The sequence below is a fragment of the Vulpes lagopus genome, chromosome 6, assembly GCF_018345385.1.
Source record: "Vulpes lagopus strain Blue_001 chromosome 6, ASM1834538v1, whole genome shotgun sequence".
NCBI lineage: Eukaryota > Metazoa > Chordata > Mammalia > Carnivora > Canidae > Vulpes > Vulpes lagopus.
In genome coordinates this window covers 98,602,685-98,622,497 of record NC_054829.1, presented here as the reverse complement: position 1 = coordinate 98,622,497, position 19,813 = coordinate 98,602,685, and the positions used below count along the sequence as shown (strand labels likewise).

General features: G+C 37.6%; 1 protein-coding gene across 3 annotated transcripts in view; it reads left to right on the top strand.

Moving 5' to 3' along the window:
• The window catches only part of PPP3CA (protein phosphatase 3 catalytic subunit alpha), a 314,628-nt gene extending 303,122 nt beyond the window's left edge, over positions 1 to 11,506 (top strand). For 2 of the 3 annotated variants that reach the window (XM_041759348.1, XM_041759350.1), the window contains 3 exons: positions 2,794 to 2,891; positions 5,710 to 5,739; positions 8,891 to 11,506. In XM_041759348.1, coding sequence (XP_041615282.1) covers positions 2,794 to 2,891; positions 5,710 to 5,739; positions 8,891 to 9,087 — 325 coding nt within the window. In that variant the 3' untranslated portion in view covers positions 9,088 to 11,506. The remainder of the gene's footprint in view (positions 1 to 2,793; positions 2,892 to 5,709; positions 5,740 to 8,890) is intronic. The other variant, XM_041759349.1, reaches the window with a different exon arrangement.
• The last annotated feature ends 8,307 nt before the right edge of the window (positions 11,507 to 19,813 follow it).

Genomic DNA, 19,813 nt, shown 5'->3' with positions numbered 1-19,813 from the left:
AGAAGGGGATGCCAGAGGAGGAGAACCAGCAAAGAAAGTGTTTACAGAGCTGGGCAAAGAGTCTTTCCAGAATAGGGACGTGGCCATCCATGCAAAGTATGGCAGAGGTGCCTGTTTAAGTGAGAAGTCATTGAAGGTGTTTGGAAATGACAGGGAAGCTGCCAGAAACCATGAGACCTCAGGTTTTGTGCACAGCAGGAGCAGAAATCAGAATATAGGGAGATGAGGAATATCTATTGTTCAGTGCAAAAGGAAAATGGAGCAAGGAAGCCTAATTTTGAAAATTAATGCAAAGAAAAAGATACGTTCATTTCTTTAGAGGTACTCACAATTTCCAAATCCATATATTAGTATTGAAGATGTTTCTTCTTTTTTTTTTTTTAAGCTTTTACTTATTTATTCATGAGAGACACAGGGGGAGAGAGAGAGAGAGAGAGGCAGAGACCTAGGCAGAGGGAGAAGCAGGCTCCATGCAGGGAGCCCAACGTGGAACTCAATCCTGGGTCTCCAGGATCACGCCCTGGGCCGAAGGCAGCACTAAACTGCTGAGCCACCCGAGCTGCCCTGATGTTTCTTCTTTATGTGACCTCTACTGGTTTGATAACAGAAGCCTGAAGAGGTTGCAATACCTATATGAGGGCAAACCATGATTAATGACCATCTCAAACCTAACATTCTGAATGAAGTCAGCTGCAGTAAAGACTACAGAAATCTCAAATGTGAATAACACTGTCATTCTCCATTCCATTTCTCTTTTACTCATTCTTTTAGAAAATTTGTTTTGAATGTAGATTATATACCAGGTGCTGTTCGGTCTAGATACTTAAAAAAAACAATAGAGGAGAAAATAAAACCTACTTTTTCAAGGGAAATAAATGCTTTAGGTAAAAATACAATCAGCAAGGGGAGATAGGGAGTATATAAATAGCCTTCTCAAGGAAGTCCTCACTTAGAGGGCTATACTTGAGCCGAGATTGGAAGACAGGGAAGTAGCGAACCGTGCAGATAATGGAGGGAGAGTGTGCCAAGCAAGGGCTGAGCCCTGAGGCAACCTGTACCACAAGTGTTGGAGGTACACTAAGGGAAGTGGACACTGGTAGGAAATGGAATCTGACTGATGAGTGAGGTTAGGAGAGCGTGGGTTCAGAGTTAGTTTTCAAAGGCTGTGGTCAAACCTAAAGATTGTGCCTTTCACCCTTACTGAGAGGAGAAGCCTTTGGAAAGCTTTAAATAGGAAGGGACAGGGTCTGCATATGTATTAAAAAGCCCAGCCTGTCTGCTACACTGAGAACAGGCAGGGATGGAGAGAGAGTGTGTGATGAGGATGGAGCAGGGAGACCAGTAAAGAAGCTGCTGGAACAAGCCAGGTAAGAGATTCTTGTGGGAAGCAAAAGAAGTCAGCCATGAAAGGCTACATGTTGTATGACTTTGCTTATATGAAACATCCAGAAGAAGCAAGTGTACAGGAAGTAGATTAGAAGTTATATAAGGCTGAAAGAAATGGAGAGCCACTCCAGTGGACACCGGACTTCTTTTGGGGCGATGAAAATATTTTAAAATTGATTAAGGTGATTGTTTCACTACTCTGTGAACACACACACATTGACTAAATCACATAATTTAAATGGATGAATTATATAGGATGCTAATTATACACAATAAAGCTGTTTTAAAAAGAGAAGTGGTAGCATTGTGAGAAGTGGCAAGCTGCTGGAAATATTTTGAGGGTAGAGCCCTCAAGGTTTGCTAATTGAACGAAGGTGCAAGCAAGTGCAGAGAGATGATAGGAATTGAAGGGGTGATTCTTTAAGCTTAATTAAAAGATGAAGTTGAAGAAAGGTTGTGGAAGTAGCTGGGTTTTGGGGGGATAGTTTAAGAATTCTGTTTGGGTCATGTTAGATATCTTCATAAAAACCTGGCTTTGGTAGTTCTACATATTGTAAATGTGATATATATGTATGATAAACATTTTTTCTGGTTACGTAGAATTACAGTGTCTGCCATGTGGAAAGAGATGAGCTTATTCCTACTTCATGGTTATTTAATCATTATTATTTATTAATAAATCAAAGTGATTAATAGTGCTGTAACCAATAAATGTCATTGAAATGATGATTTACATGAGTCTGTAAAACAATTGTCACAATGAGTAATACAATAATGTGATTTTAGCAAATCAGTGGGGGGAAGCACTGCTGAAAAGAAAAGATGGGAAATGTGACTAGTTGCTTTCCTGGCTGGTTGTCATCATTTGTCTTCTTATTATGTGATGTCAAAATTACTTAAGAGTCCCCCCCCCAATGTAACTTCTAGCTCCCTAATCCATAAACCTTGCAGTTTTCTTTTTTCTTATTTTTTTTTTACATCTCTCATACATACTCTTTGGTTTTCTCTCCCAAGAGAAATAAGTTCCACTTATTTCTACTGTGCCTTGGCTGGAAAACTTACATCAGCACTCTCCAGGGCTCATTTTTAACATATTTATCGGTGTCACAGAGGATGCCCACCAAAGACTCTGTATGGCAATGCCTCCTTACAAAATATGAATTGTTTTCTGTATCTTCGGGACTCAGAAGAGGCTGACCCTGCACAAGTGTGTCAGTGGACACAGTCGTGGCAGCTATTCATCGACATATTAGTTTTCTATGAATGTATAAGAGCACATTATGTTTTAAGTAAAATAAAATCCAGAGAGCCTCAACAGAGGTAAATGTGAGTTCTGATACACATTTTTTCCCCTTTTTTGGAAAGAACCTAAAAGCCACTGTCATCCCTTCCCTTGTGCCTTTCCAGAGAAGAGAGTGAGAGTGTGCTGACACTGAAAGGCTTGACCCCCACGGGTATGCTCCCCAGCGGAGTACTTTCTGGAGGGAAGCAGACACTGCAGAGCGGTAAGCAGACCTGGGGATATGACTGTGTGCCGGGGGCGGGGGGGGGGGGTGCAGCTCAGGCCCAGGTGGCTGTAGGGCACTGACTTGGTCTTCTGCTCTGCTCAGTAGGAAGCAGGGCTGAAACCCCACATCAGTTCGACAAAATATGCCCTCCTCACTGGACTGCAGTCTCCACCCACTGCCCTCCCTGCCAATCTCCCCCCATTAACTGCCTACTCAGGCCTGGCCATGAGACAACTCACCTAGGATGGACATACCCATGATAGCTTTAACAGCTTGGAGCCATTCTGTTGCTAAAAATGACTTTTTAATTACATTTTTGCTCAATGTTCTGGTTATCTATTTGATTGAAAAAATAAACACACACGGAAATATGCTTCCGTTAAGTCTAGATTTTAGTGGAGAATGGAGAGCGTAAAAAGAGTGACTTCATGATCTACTTGAATAGAAATTGGGAGTCCTATGTGTCTTTTCTCTGATTCCTCCATCCAGAAAATAAAAGACTGAGTAGAACCATTTCATTTTTGAAAAAGAATGAAAACATTTCCGTTAAAGATTTTTTTTTTTTTAATTCAAATGTGTAGCTTTCTGGACAGGTGCTATCTATTAGAATTTTTTGTGATGATGGAAGTTTCTGTATCTGTAGAGAGGCCACTGGCAACATCTGGCTATCTAGCACTTGATTTTATATTGCTATTTTAACTAATACTATCATTAATTAGAGACCAATTTTAATAATACATTATGAAAATTTGCTATTAGATTAGACTTTAACTAAATCAATGAATAAAAATCAAGAAAACAAAAATCCTCTATAAATTTTGAAAACTAATCACAGCCTCTTGCTTATTTTCCCATATCTTTCCCTGAATCTTTTTTGTGTTCTTTTTGCCTTCTCTATCCCTCAATCTAGAAGATTCTAACATTCTTATGGTTACATGATTTATATACACCTATGTAGAGAATCATGCTCAACATCACTATAATTTTCCTATGAATTTATCCCCAAGTTAATGTCTCTGGCTTCCACAAAAAGACACAAATTTGTAAATGATGATAGGAATATACTTAGAGGTAAATTTCTCCTTGAATTTATAGCTAAAAATTATTTTAACAACTTCAAAAAACAAAATTTCCCCCACCAAAATAAACATGCTCTCTAAAAAATTAACATAAATGGATCATTTATATGCAGAAAATGCACAACTACCTAATTGACTGCAACCTGCATAGTTTCTGATAAGCATTTTAAGGTACAGTGAGTGTATTATCAGAAACTATGGGCCACATTTGCTTTGGAAGGATAAATTTAATAATGGGCAGTGCATATTTCTGACTCATTGGTGCTGGTGTGGTTCCAGATTGTTGCTTTACTTTTGAACTTCAGTTATTTAAGTTCTTGAAATTCTTTGTTTTGTTTCTAAATTTTCACCTGTATCTTAAGTTATTCGTTTCCTTTTGTGTTATTTTATGTTAAATCCATTGCTTTGTGTTATTCTGTGTTGAACTCTCACACACATAAATGCATACACGCGTAACAGATGTAAGGGTTGGAACTTGAAAACTCAGGATATATTTTAAACCACATACATTAAAACAATTTCAAAATCCACTGTCTGGATTTCAAATTGTCAAAAGGAAGAAACTGCTTAAACTTTACTGTTGAGCTTTTCTCCACGGTAGTAAACATTTTACATTTTTATCATAAGGAATTTAGAATGCACTGTAAGGAAATTATAGTGCACATTTGGCAGTTGCTCTAGTTTTAAAACCTTAAATTATAAGAAATATGCAAATTAGAGTCAAGGGGTAGAATTTTAGTATTAAACATTTTGGAGTTACAGAGAAGTTTTACATTTTAGGCCTTAATTAGGGAAATATCAGCTAGCCTTAATAACATGGAAAGACTTGTACACCTGTATTACTGAGACTATAGACCCTAACCTTATTATAAAATTTGCTGAGAAAGCAATGGGCTTTTAAAGTGATGCCTCTGAATTATGCTGAGGTTTCAATATTTAGACTGCCTCTTCTTTAAAATGCTGATAGAATTATCACTGCAACTGACATGTTACCACTTGATTATAGCATTTCAAGAATTTCCTTTCCACAGATGATGTTCCAGTAAGAAGAACTGACTTTAAATTGGGTTGCCTGGCAAAGGAAGTCCAGACTATACATGCAATTGCCCATCTTTTCCGCTTGTCCCTCACCACTCCAGACAAGCTTTGTGTTTGTCTTTAAAGAGTTACATGCACTATCAACTCAGACGCATTGATTTTATTCTTCCTCTGGACTTGCACACAAATACACACACTCCACTTTTCCACTGCACTAGGAATCACACTATTTAATATTTAACAGTGTGAATTATCCCATTGACATTACACCACTGCCTCAAGTTCTTGCCATTTTGTCTGGCATTTTAAAATCAGCAATCGCCAGGCATAGTGGTGGTTGTATTATCTTGTCTGTGTCAGGTATACATTTTAGATGGACCTATTCTCATTGATTCAATCAAAATAAAAGAAAACTCTCCTGTTTTCATAAAGAGTTGACCATTTTGTCATTTCTGTCATGAACAAAAACTAGTTCACTCAGGTGTGTCCAGCTCATGAAATAAACTTCTCATTTTTGTTGTTTCTTTTTTCCCCTTTGTTGCCTTTTACCATTTCTGTTTTATTGTCTGTGCCAGAATCCAGCACTTACAGGAACATTAATTCTCTGAGCTCCCTTGATCGTCACTGATTTGTTCTTAGAGTTAAAAATCCTCTGCTCATTTTTCTCATTCATTTTGCACCCCCTTTCTTCTCTTCAGCTACTGTTGAGGCTATTGAGGCTGATGAAGGTAAATTGGCCAGTCCCCTTTCTGTTGTACCTGCAACAGATAAGGGCTCTGCTGGGTGTATTCATATTTTTTATTTTTATTTATTTATTTATTTTTTGCTGTAGCTTGTACAGAGTGTGTGGGTGTTGGGCTAACAGTTGTGGCTCAGTATTAACCAAAATGTTCTTGCTTTAAAGGGGAAAATGTCCTTTTATGGTTTGTTTGTTTGTATTTTTTTTCCCTTAAAGCTATGTTTGACTTTGTACACAGCGAACCTAGGATAGTCACAGAAAACCAAAGGATTATATATCTTGAACGATGTGGGGTGGGGGTAATGGCAGCTGTTTTGACAAATATCACGTAAAGTAATATTCTTTGAGCTGAACCATGTCCCTCCCTCAAATCATTTTCAGTCAGCACTGAAGAGAAGAGAAGAAAAATAGCTTTATTAATTATAGTCTTCAGAAGTTTCTAGCAAAAAAAAAGCGTTCATTTGAATAGTGCTTTGTTGTAGTTCAACATTAATTTATGTCTCTAAAAAATATTCTAATATGAGGACAGCTGTGTATGAGATAAACAGTTACGCTAGTCTTACAAATTTTAATCTACTGGTATTTGTAGGACAGTTAGCACCAGCAAGATAATATAAAGAGTTCAGAAATACCCAGTGGCTGTGACAGTGGCCATTACAAGAACAGTGAATATCCAGTCCTCACTTGATTAATGGTTCACAGAGTGTCTGCTTTGCATCAGGCACTGTGCTAGGTGCTATAGGCGGAATCAAGAACTCCACCTCATCCACTGTGCCCTAGCACTGCTCAAGGAAAAGAGCGTTGACCCTCCAGAAATTACTTTAGAATCAAGTGCTTGAACAATATATAGTTATGAGAGGACTGCCTATCAAAATAGTTTTTAATATTATCCATAACATGCCCTCTGGAAATTTTAAAAAGAATAATTTGAAATTCCCCTTTAAAACAAAATTCTTCAGTTGTATTTTGTTCTTGCAAGATCACTTTTTTTTTATTTTTCCCTAAATTGTGTGCATATGGTCCTTCGATAAGATGTAAAAGTGCCACTTTAGACTGTTGAATTTGCATATGATTTGGATACGGTAGGGGAAACGATAGCACTGTAAGAGAAAATACAACTGCTTCCTAAATAGCAGTGAATAAACTGCTATTTATGTGGGAATTCTCTATTCCTCTTGGCAAATTCTAATCTGCAGTGTGCATTCTTGTTGATAGTTTGGCTGTTTTCTGTGGTTTCTGTGACTCTGTGTTGTGTTAAGTATACTACCAATGTAAATTGCTAATACCCATTGTCTGACCAGCAACTACAGCAGAGCACATTCTTCCAGACCAGGGTTAGCGAATTGATTAGAGATGGAGCCCCATTCCGGACATATCCATTGTTCCAGCTAGAGTTTGAATTTCTATGCTCTCACCCTATTGGCTTTTAAAACCTAGAGCTGCCTCTTTTACCATTTAAATGAGTAAAATCACTTCATAAATTATCATGTTGACAAACTTCTGCATTTATTCATTATGATGAAATGATACAATGGTTTAGAATAAGAATAGAACACCACTCTTTGCCATTATTTTGTCCCTCAAAATAATTGAGTGTTCAGGGTGGGTGCTCATTAGACAGCTCTATTATTTTGCAATATATTACCAAATTAGAGAAGAATTAAGAAGCTTTGCTTTGGGCCTTGGTCTTTCCCCATTTCCCCATCTTCTTCCTCTCACAACTAACTAATCACCATTTTGCTAACTTTTACAGTGCAGAGGGGTAACAAACTGTCTCGCCATTTAATGAGTTTGGAAGCAACGGTGTAAATCTTTTAAGAATCTCATCCATGCTAATGAAAGTCACCACACATTTGGGTAGAACTGGCTGACAAAGTTTCAGCTTGATACTGCTTTCCTTCCCCCGCCCCCAAATAAGGTGGGGAGGATAAAGGTACTATGAAATTGTCCCTAATCAGCCATGGAGATGCAGCTCAGTTCAGCACTGGGGATTGGCCCTTCAGTATCTGGCTTGCACATCACAGGAAGTAAAGCCAACTGCTGTCATTGGTTCCCTATTATGTACTTTGTTTTCAGCTCCCTCGTTGGTGCATCCACTGAAGAAGTCATTAAGTTTCTTACACAAATGCCTGCTCTATCCCTGCAGCATGCTAAGGGTTAACGAAAAAGATCAAATATCCATATGCCCCCTTGAGAATGCCATGGTTTCCCTGAATAGGGCCCAAACCAATCCTATCATTTTGGCTGAAAGTTGTGAAAGGCATTTTCCCCTTATTCTTGAAGCACCACTTACATCTGTACCAATCAACGAAGAAAGAGTTTTGCTTTGATTTAGGCAGTAATGGATACCAGATGAACATCAGTTTGGCCTGTTTTGCTGCAGAAGGGCAAACAATGTTTTTCTACTTAGTGATCAGATCTTGATTTTTCTGAATTTCTCTTACCTTGTCACCCACTCCACATGCTTCCAAAGTTGAGTTAGCGAAGCAGGAGTTTATAATTTCTTTTTTTTTCTTCTTCATGCAACCGTTGAGTTGTTTGCCAAGAAAGTCTTTCTGGGATTCTGAGATGGCATGGAAATGCCCACAAAGTTCATTCCTTTTAGAGCTCCTTTAAGCTTCTGCTCTAAAGCTCTCTCCTACACTTTAAGGCATACCTTGCCTGACTAGTGAATTTGCCATTACTAGCACAGTGGAATAGCAAAAAGGAGGCTATATTATGGTGTGTCTAGTTTAGGAAGTATGATGCAGTAATTATGCTAATGGTATGGCCAGCTGATGCTAAGTCTAGATACCAGTCCCTGGTAGCAACTTTCCTCTTGATATACCCACTTTGGATTTCATTGATCTAAACTCTCATGAAGAACCAGGGAGATGTTTACATCCTACCAACTTGAAGAGGACATTTTGGTTGGCAAGAGACATTGGCTGTTTTCAAACCTTTTGGTTATCTTCGGGTATGGTAAGGAGTCTGTTGTGTTGTGTTCAGGTCCGTCATTCTGTTCTCTACTAAAGGATTCCCTCACTCACTGCGAAATCTCTAACCTCACCTGATGCAACAGCTATGCCCTTTGTTTTCCCTCTGGCTAACCTAGTTTTTCTTTCTTTTTTTTTTTTTTTTTTTAATGATTTTCTGTCTAGCTATCAAAGGATTTTCACCCCAACATAAGATCACTAGCTTCGAGGAGGCCAAGGGCTTAGACCGAATTAACGAGAGGATGCCACCTCGCAGAGATGCCATGCCCTCTGATGCCAACCTTAACTCCATCAACAAGGCTCTCACCTCAGAGACTAACGGCACGGACAGCAATGGCAGTAATAGCAGCAATATCCAGTGACCACTTCCTGTTCACTTTTTTTTTTTTTTTTTGAGCTGCAGGGCATGATGGGGATTGCTGCATATCAGCAGTTGGATATTCTTGCCTCTGATGGTAGCTTATTTGCTCTGGGGGCCAGGAATTGGATTCAGTTTACACTATCATTAAAAAAGAGGGAGAGAGATAATAGACTATATTTTGGTGGGGGTGGTGATTAGACACCTCTTTTGGATATGCCTTTTAAAAATGCTTATAGGAAAAAAAAATTTAAAAGAAAGCTAATGCTAGTATATACTGCAATGTTAGGGGAATGAACATGTTTTCCTACTGCATTGGGGACTTCTAGATAGGTTAATGAAAGGTCTTTTATTATGTTACTGGACACGAAAACTTTGTCTAATTTCTTACTCTATTGTACGTTTACAGTCGCAGCACTAAAAATGGATGACATCAAACATTTTTAACAAAATGATGTACAAACTAAATAAGGACTATTTATTGATAATGTTTTGCTACTCTTGTCAGACAATGGCTATAAAATGAATTAGGCAGTCTTAAAAAAAACAGAAAAAGAAAAAAAAAAGAATGTTGCAAATTTGTTAAAATGCCAAAAAGGACAGTTTAATTTTGTACAGATTATGCTTACCTCAGGTTTCTTTAGTGTGCTTGAATGCCCTTCTTTCCGTATAACACTTATCTTATTAATTTAGCAATGAATATCTTTTCTTTAAGTTTTAAAAAAAAACTGGAATAATTACATCTATCTTTTTTTTTGCTGTTTGTATTTAGGGTTTTTTTTTTGTTGATAAATCAAGTCTTGGTTGTGGCTTGCTGAATTAAATATTTATGAGTGGTGCATTTTTAAGTATAGTGAACAAGACACCATATTAAGTACAGTGATAAAGCATCTATATTCTGTAAAAAAAAAAAATCTGCCTATGCATGTTTTTTAAGAAAAAAAAAATGGCTGTATCGGCCTGTATGGGACTGTAATGCGCTTAGTGGTCTGACATATACTGGAAATGTATGTATACTGGCGTACTTTATATTCTCTAAAATGCTTAATGCCTTTGAAATTTTGTAATCAAAAAAGCTTTGAAAAAATCTAAAGGGGAGAGTATTCTTAAAAGTTTTTAACATAAGCTTGTCAGTGCACATATAGATGGTTAGCATGTTTAGCAAACCTTGTGAACTTTAAATAAGTTTGTAGTTACATGTGAAACTCTAAATGCATGGTAACTGTTAATGTCATAATGGTTTAGTTATTTTGTTCTGTTTTGTCATGTGCCACAAAATATGTACTTTTTTCACTTTTTTCCCTTTGTATATCAGTTACGGGTTACAACTGGTTCATTCTGAAAACAACAACAAAAGTCCATTCATATTTTTTAACAATTGTATAAGTGCCCAAGTAATTCACTACAGCCTAAAGCCTTGCCTTTGTAATTTGACTTCTGAAATGTTGGCAATCAAAGCATGCACTTGTAACAATGACAAAGAAAAAGCATTTTATATTACTACTCAATAAAATGTGCATGAACTTAAAGAACTCTCATCCTTTCACTTGAGTCTGCTGAAGGGATTTCTGTGCACAACCACCACGCTGTCTTCTAGGTGCTGGGCCCACCCCATGCATCACAGATTTACTTATTTCACAGGCTTCTCTGAGGGCCTGGTGATCTGAGGTGTGGCGCCTACTTCCGCTGTAAGAATCTTGGTGGATCTGTGTCTCAAATCAGACAAGAGAAATCAATTTAAAGAGCAAATGCCATCTTCTGGCTCCCTCAAATGTGGGAGCCAGTTAAGAAACCAGAGCATTCCTTTTTATTGAAAAAAAAATTGTTATCAGGTTGTTTCAGTTGTATCAGATGCCCTATCTGCTCAAGCAAAAAGAACTAAGCTACTAAGTGCATTTTCATCCCAGAAGAGAGTTGCATTTGTATTGATATGGAAATTTGTATACCAGCGCTTCCTTCGGCTAGTATCTTATCACCCGAAGATTTAAGATACACCAAATTCCAGTTTGTTTCTAACATTGTTCATTTTCAGTGCACTTTGTTTTATGTAATAAAGTATGCCTGTTATATTAAATAATAAAAATATGGCAATTAGTGATATAGTGTACCAAAACAAAGATGTTCTAGATGTATTCTCTGGCAAAGACGATCCCAAATTTATTTTCATGAATACAAACATTTTTTTTCCTGTGAATATTTTTCCATCCTTAAAAAATGACATCCAAGGAAAATATTTAGATGCAACTTATTAGAATGGTGTGGAAGAAATGGTAATTCTTGATACCAAGGTGTTTCTTTTCGTTCTTATAACTGCGGAGAAAATATCCTGACCAAAAAAAAAATTCATTTTTGGGGATTCCTTTCTTTTACAAATTGTGCTGAGGCAACTATGGCATAGAAATAAACATTTGACATTAAAATAAGCAATTGATGTGAGTATGGCTTGGTCTTTCTGGTCAATAATTAGGAAAGTAATACTGTATATTTTTTGCCTAATTGTTCAGTCTATCGAAGAAATCAACGTAGAACTGAAGCTATTTCTCCAGAAGGGATAACACTGCCAGATCATCAGTTATTAGAGCTTTCTCTTTCACTTTTAATGAAACTATTGAATTCTTGAGTTATTTATGCCAGTGAATCTTTGGCTATACCCACAAGTATACACACACACACACACACACACACACACACACACAGAAACTGCCTCCTGTCCCCTTCTTCACCCACCCTTGAGATGACTTCCCTCTTACAAGGTTCAGAGTCCATGCTGAGTGGTCATCTAGCTTTTGAAGGAGTAAAAGCTAGATTTGACTGACCCTTAACAATATTTCTTATCCAAAGAATCATCTGCTTTTATTCTTTTAAAATATTTTTTTTTTTTAAGAAAAAGAAAAGTCTTCAGAGACTAAACTTGTATGATGAGGGAAACAAAGTGGAAGGGTGGGGACATCCATCAACAATGGCACGCCTTAGGGTAGAGTGTCAAAGTGGAAGTATCCTATGGTATCAACCCAGATATTGTCATGTTGATGCTAAAGCCCCCAGAGTGATCTTGTCCTGAAACATTTCTTCTCCTCCCACCCACCACATTCATGTGAAGTAGTAAACTTTAGTACACATCCATCTTTCTGCCTAGAACCCAGGGCCCGGACATGAAGGCAGCACTACAGGAGGGACAGTGGGAATGGCCTTCCTAAAATGTCTTACCCTTTTCCTTGACCACTTCTTATCGCAGTCACTGGATCCCCCTTGTCACACTCTGTTAAGAAGCAGGGGCCTTTGGGTGCACCCTGGCTGAGTGCCTACATTTCTTCAAGACTGGAGACCCGTTGGGTTAGACAAATCTGAGATCCCCAAAGTAAAGATACGTCCATTTTTCTCTTCTTATGTGGCTTTCCACATAATTCATTCAACAAACATTAAGCCTTTGCTGTGTTCTCTCACTGTTTTTCTAGGTTCTTATTTTTTATACATACACACACAAAAGGTGGCAATCATGGCTACATAACCACTTTTCACTGTGATGTTAAATGTTAACATATTGAGTCAACGTCTGGCTGAAACTGCTTTTCAATGCCATTTTTACTCTGTTTCATGGATATTCCCTTTTGATATATTTTATGGTAATGTTAACCAGAAAAGTCCCTGATGAGGCCCTTTCATGATAAATTCACTTTTTTAGAAATGCACGTGTAGTGACAGGAGGCAAGAAGTAGGGAAAGAATTGTTGTACCTATTTCTGGTGATCACATTTTCAAGAGGCAACACTGACAAATTGGAAGACATATAGGAGAGTAGAAATCCAGCAGGGAAGAGAGTTGTTTTAAACAAAGATTGCGGAAGCCTAAAAAGTGAACAGAAGTTGACATGGTAGCTATAATGTTAAGTTGGTTGTTCCAATAGACTTTGCTTAAATCAGAAAGATGCCTACTTGTCATAAAGTAGAAGCTGCTAATGAATGAGCCTGTTTAACAGAGAGTAAACTACAGGAGAATGTGGGTGCCTCCCCTTCCCTGGAAATGTTTAAACCTGGGCAGACTGAATGATGCTGCATTGAAGGAACTATACTAGACATAGTGAAGGGGTTCTCTGCAAAGATAATATCAAAGTTATCCTTCAACAGTAGGAGCCTAAATATCCAATTATTCAGTCTCCTGATAGCATAGACTCTGATTTGCAAACTGTGCCCTAGAACCCCATGTTTACAGGGATCCTGCCATGGGACTGAAAATTCTGCATCAACCAAAGCATATTTAGACAAGGTGTTCCCTCCTCTCTAGATGCATAGGACCCTGCACTACCTCTATTTTAGCATGTAACACACTGTGTAAAATTGTCTATTGTCATTGTGTGACTCTTCAGTGAAAATTGTTACCTTTTTTTTTTCCTCAGCATTTAATGGTACCTGGCATAATGTTCTTTGGGCAAAGGACAGGTAGGGAAAGAGAAGAAAAATATTTTTCCAGCATGATCTCACAAAATGGGTTATCCCAGAACCCCAAGTATCAAATCTTTATTGAAGAACAGCTGAAACACTTGTCCCAGTTCAGTATGTCTGACTTATTCTCAGTAAGTATCTTCTGGAGCTTGAAAGTCTAGAGTGAAGTCTAGATTATAAGAAGTATCCACCAAAATTTTTATGACCAAAAAAGTTGGAGAAACCATGTCTTAGTTTATTTCTATAGTAAATTTAAAATTCAGTCCTATATTTCCAATTCAATAGATGATCTAATGTGAACAAATATTTTACTGCTTACCATTGTTACTACACAGAATTGTGCCTAATGAATTTGATTTTCATTTACAGTTGCTAAATGAATAGAATTTAGCTGAAAACGTGGGAGTTATTTAAGTATTTAGGTAAACCTTAACATTTGCTACTGGCCAGATTATGGGGAGAAGGCAGTGGCATTTTTAGATTTATATTTCACCCAGAAGAGGAGATTAGGATGGTAAAGTATCTGGGTACTTCTCTGTGAAGAATCGATAAAAAAAAAAAAAAAACCTCATGTGTCTTGAAGAGAATGAAATGCTTTCATATTGAAAAGACTGCTTCTTTCATACCACCCCTCCCACTGTAACAACCAGCTTGCCAAAATTTGTTCAAAAAATGCTTCCTGGGTGTGTATTCAACACTGTTTACCTTCAAGAATCTCATGATGTACTTGAAGCTTTACTGCAAGAGAGACATTTCTTTGGGTCAACCGCACTTTCTCCAAAAGTCCGTAATTTACATTAGAGAAGGAAACCACAACCATTGTCAGTTGCTAATATCTGTGTGAGAATTAATTTATCACAGTTCTGCAGGGGCTGGCCAAAGACTAACAAGGATAGGCGTGTTTGTAGGGAAGGGATGGCCACAGTTGGAGCCTGGGGTAGTGCTGGCAGTAAGCAGGTGGGAGCCCTGGCCCTCAGAGAGGATGACTGCCCTTTGATCAACTGGCGCATGAGAGGACAGTCTCTCCTCTCATGATTTGCAGTAGCAGTCAAAATAAAGCAATGCTTTGTGCCGCATGTGCTCACTTCTGTGTAATGCTCTCTACACCAGTTCCAGTTTGGAGTTAGACCTAGATTGGAATTTTTATAGCTCTGCTACTTAGTGGCTGTCTGTGTGACCTTGAGAAACTTACTAAGCTTCTTTAAACCTGATTTGTTTTTTGGTAAAATGAAGGCAATGAGAGTAATTAATTTGTAAACTTTCCACAGAGACTAAGAAGGACAAAGCAGAAAATAAATAAATAAATGCCTATCATGGTGACTGGCACAAAATAAGTACTTGATAAACTTCAGGATTCGTTGTGGCATTCAGCAACATGCTGCATTGCATGAGTACTTCCAATAAATAAAGATTTTATGTATCTGAACATGTATGTGTGAATGTGGTTGGAATTGGGAAGGTATGTGTAGTCAGAAGATATCTCCTGAGAAAGTGGCATGTGGTTGGAACCTTCCTATGAAGGTGGATTGGTAAAGGAAGGAAGTTTAGGAACAGAAAGCACTCCAGCCAGGGAGAAAAAATAAGAGCAAAGGAGAGGATCCAGAAACATAGTGACCTGTCAACCACTGTGGTCAAAGCATAAGAGGGGTGGGTGCACAAGGAGAATGGTAGACCACATGAGTTACTTAGGAGGTCCTTCAGCTGCAAGTATGAAGGTTTTTTTGGTTAAGGTGTATCTTTCATATACACCTTAACCAAAGGTAAAGTATACACACACACACATATTTTTATTGGAGTTCAATTTGTCAACATATAGTATAGCACCCAGTGCTCATCCCGTCAAGTGCCCCCCTCAGTGCCTGTCACCCAGTCACCCCATCCCCCCACCCACCTCCCCTTCCACTACCCCTCGTTCGTTTCCCAGAGTTAGGAGTCTCTCATGTTTTGTCACCCTCTCTAATTTTTCCCACTCGTTTTCTCTCCTTTCCCCTAAAATCCCTTTCACTATTTTTTTATATTCCCCATATGAGTGAAACCATATAATGATTGTCCTTCTCTGATTGACTTACTTCACTCAGCATAATACCCTCCAGTTCCATCACATCGAAGCAAATGGTGGGTATTTGTCATTTCTAATGGATGAGCAATATTCCATTGTATACATAGACCACACCTTCTTTATCCATTCATCTTTCGATGGACACCGAGGCTCCTTCCACAGTTTGGCTATTGTGGACATTGCTGCTATAAATATTGGAGTGCAGGTGTCTTGGCTTTACACTACATCTGTATCTTTGGGGTCAATCCCCAGTAGTGCAATTGCTGGGTCGTAGAGCAGATCTATTTTTAACTCTTTGAGGAAACGCCACACAGCTTTCCAGAGTGGCTGTACCATTTGACATTCCCACCAACAATGCAAGTAAGGTGTATCTTTCTATGCAGGAACCTAATAAGGATTGGACAAAGACTTAATAATTTATGATTGGTAGAAGAAGCAAGAGGAAATTTACTAAGTGAATTTTAAAGAGTAGTAATAAATATTTGAGTTAAAGTAATAGACTTTTTTGGTATTTTAAGTTATTTAAGATATGCATGACAACTGAAAGCAAAAATCATAAAACTATCAGATGCTGTTGAAGTAAATCAAAGAAGATATAAATAAATGGAGAGACATGCTGAGTCTGTGGATTGGAAAACTCAATATATTTAAGATATCAGTTCTTCTCAAATCAATCTATAGATTTAATGTAATCCAATCAAACCATAGCAAGGTTTTCTTGTAAATATAGAGAAGTTGATTTTAAAATTTATATTGAAAAGACAATAATCTAGAATAACCAAGTTTGGGCAATGTAAAGGTTGGAGGGCTTATATCACTCAATTTTTAAATATACTATAAACCTACAGTAATCAAAATAGTATGGTATTGATGAAAGAATAGAAATATAAATCTATGAAACAAAATAGAGTCCAGAAATAGACCCACACAAATTGTCAATTAAGAATAGTCAATTTAACTGAGAAAGGGTAACTTTTTCAGCAAATGATGTTGGAATAATTGGAGTTCCACTTGCAAAATAAGCAAATAAATTCAACTTTACACCTTATGCAAAGTTAACTCAAGATGGATCATAGATTCAAATTTAAAACACAAGATACAAAATCTTTATGTGAAAGCACAAAAGAATATTTTTGTGACATTGACTTTGGTGAAGATTTCACACATATGACATCAAAAAGCACAAGCTATATAAGAAAAGGAAAATGATAAATTGAACTTCATCAAAATTAAGTGTTTTTACTTAACAAAGGGCATTATTAAGAAAATGTGACAAAGCGTAACCCATAATCTGGGAGAAATCGTGTTCAAATTACATTTCTATCAAGCGACTTGTGTACAGAATTATACAAATATCTCCAAATACAACAACAAAACTCTTCAAATACAAACTAACTAAAAAATAAGCAAAATATGTGAACAATCACTCCAAACAAGTTAAACGGGTGTCAGATACACACATAAGTGTGCTCAACATCATTAGTCGCTAGGGACATATAATTTAAAGTCATAATGGGATAGCACTATCTGGCTTTTTTTTTTTTTTAAGATTTATTGATTTATTTATTTATTTATTTATTTATGATAGACATAGAGAGAGAGGCAGAGACACAGGAGGAGGGAGAAGCAGGCTCCATGCCGGGAGCCTGACGTGGGACTCGATCCCGGGACTCCAGGATCACGCCCTGTGCCAAAGGCAGGCGCCAAACCGCTGAGCCACCCAGGGATCCCCCTATCTGGCTATTTAAATGGTAACATAGACACATGCACATCCACAGGGCCAAAGTTTTTTAAATGATAGTATCAGCTTCTCCTGAGGATGTGGAACACCTGGAACTCTCACACACTGCTGAAGGACATCTAAAATGTTATGGCCACTCTGGAAAACAGTTTCTTAAAAAGTTAAACAATTTCAGATAAAGTCATCATGTGATCCAGCAATTTAATTCCTAGATATTTGCAAATGCTTATAATAACATCACTCACAATTACCACAACCTAGAAACAACCTCAATGTCCTTCAGCAGGCAAACAGATAAACAAATAGTGGCACATTCATGATTAGCGGAATAGTACTCAGCAATAAAAAGACTCAAACTATTTGTTATAGGTTAAATCATGTCTCCTCGCCCAAAGGATGTATTGAAGTCCTCATACTTAGTACCTAAGAAAGTGATCCTATTTAGAAATAGGATTGTTGCAGATATAATTAATTAAGATGAGGTCATATTAAAGTAGAATGGCCCCATAACCCAATGTGACTGGTGCCCATATAAGAGAATGGCAATATGAAGACAGAGACACACAGGGAGAATGCCATATGATGACTAGGACAGAGATTAAAGTATGCAGCGGCAAGCCAAGGAACTCTACAGATTGCTGGCAAACCACTAGCAGCTAGGAAGAAGAAAGGAAGAATTCCTCTAGGAGTTTCAGGGGGAACATGGTCTTGCTGACACCTTGACTTCAGACTTCTAGCCTCAAGAACTGAGAGATCAGGGCACCTGGGTGGCTCAGGAGGTTAAGTGTTTGCCTTCAGCTCAGGCTGTGATCTCAAGGTCCTGGAATCCAGCCCCATACCTGGCTCCCTGCTCCATGGGAAGCCTGCTTCTCCCTCTCCCTCTGCCGCTCCCCCTGCTTGTGCTCTCTTGCTCTCTCTCTGTCAAATAAATAAATAAATAAATAAAATCTTAAAAAAAAAAACTGAGAGAAAATAAATTTCTATTGTTTTAAGCCCCCCAGTTCGTGGTACTTTGGTATGGCAGCCCTAGGAAGTTAATGCCCTACTGATACACATAACAACATAATAATCCAAATGTATCATGCCAAATGGAAGGAGCATCAAAAATTGTGAAGCGTCTGAGGTCTTAGCCTACATGCAACCTAACAATTCAACCTGCCACAGTTTCATAGCTGAGAACAGAAGACAGGAGACTCCTAGATAAGAGACAAAGACCTTTATTACCCACAGCACAGCACAGCAACCAGCATAGGCTGCATGTTCAAATCAGTTCTTCCAGGTCCTAACCCATGGATGCACAGACAGGTCCAGGTTAAAAAAAAAAAAAAAAAAAAAAAAAAGAGGGGAGAGCATGGATTTTTGTCACAGTTTAAAAAACCCAGTCTTATAAAGGAAGCTTAAGCAGTCCTACCCAAGTTTGCCTTATAATCATTACAATCCTGGTCAGTAAATGAACTTGCCCTCTCCCTCAGAGAGAATAGCTATCTCCATTTTAGCAAACAGCCTTGAAATGATCGTAGCAAAGGACCTCAAAAATAGTCTGGAATAAAAGCTGTCACAAGATGTGTAAAAATGCAGTGAAGAATTGACCCCCCCCACAGAAGCCAGTCTCCAAAAATTACATGCAGTGTGATTCTATTCATGTGACATTCTGGAGAAGGCCAAGCTGCTGTGACAGGTTACAGCTAGATCAGTGGTTGTCAGAGGTTAGAGTTTGGGTAAGAACAGGCTCAAGATGAGGGGATTTTTTTTTTTTTTTTTTTTTTGGTGTGTTAGAGCTGTTTTTTGACTTGATTGTGGTGGTACTTATGTGAATCTATATGTGTACTAAGACTCAGAACTGTACATCAAAACTGTAAAACTATTTTACTGTATGTAAAATAATTTTTTAAATGAACAAAACCTTCATTTTTTTTCATGGAGATATCATTGACATTCAACGTTGCATTTTAGTGTACAACATAATAATTTGATGTAAGCATATATATAAAATGATCACCACAATAAGTTACCAACCATTACTACACAGAGTTACAATCTTCACCCCACATAGTTACAATTTTTTAAAATAAATAAGATGAATAATATTTTAAAATGTATAAAACCTGAGGATTTAATGTGCAACATGGGGACTACAGTTCATAACACTGTATTATAAAATTGAAAATTTGTAAAAGAGTAGGACTTAAATGTTCACACACACAAGAAAAAATAAATTTGTAAGGTAATGAGTGTATTAATTAACTAGATGGGGGAATCATTTTACTACATATATATAGTATATATCAATTCATCACGATGCACATTTTAAATATATTATAGTATATTTATCTATTATACCTCAATAAAGCCAAAACAGAAATAATAGTACAAACATATTATTTATGAATATGGAGATGTATACCAGAATAAACAGCTATGAGTTGAAAACAGTTATCTGTAAGGAGTAGGTATTGAGGGCTGGGAGATAAACAGAGTGGCAATGCTGCTTA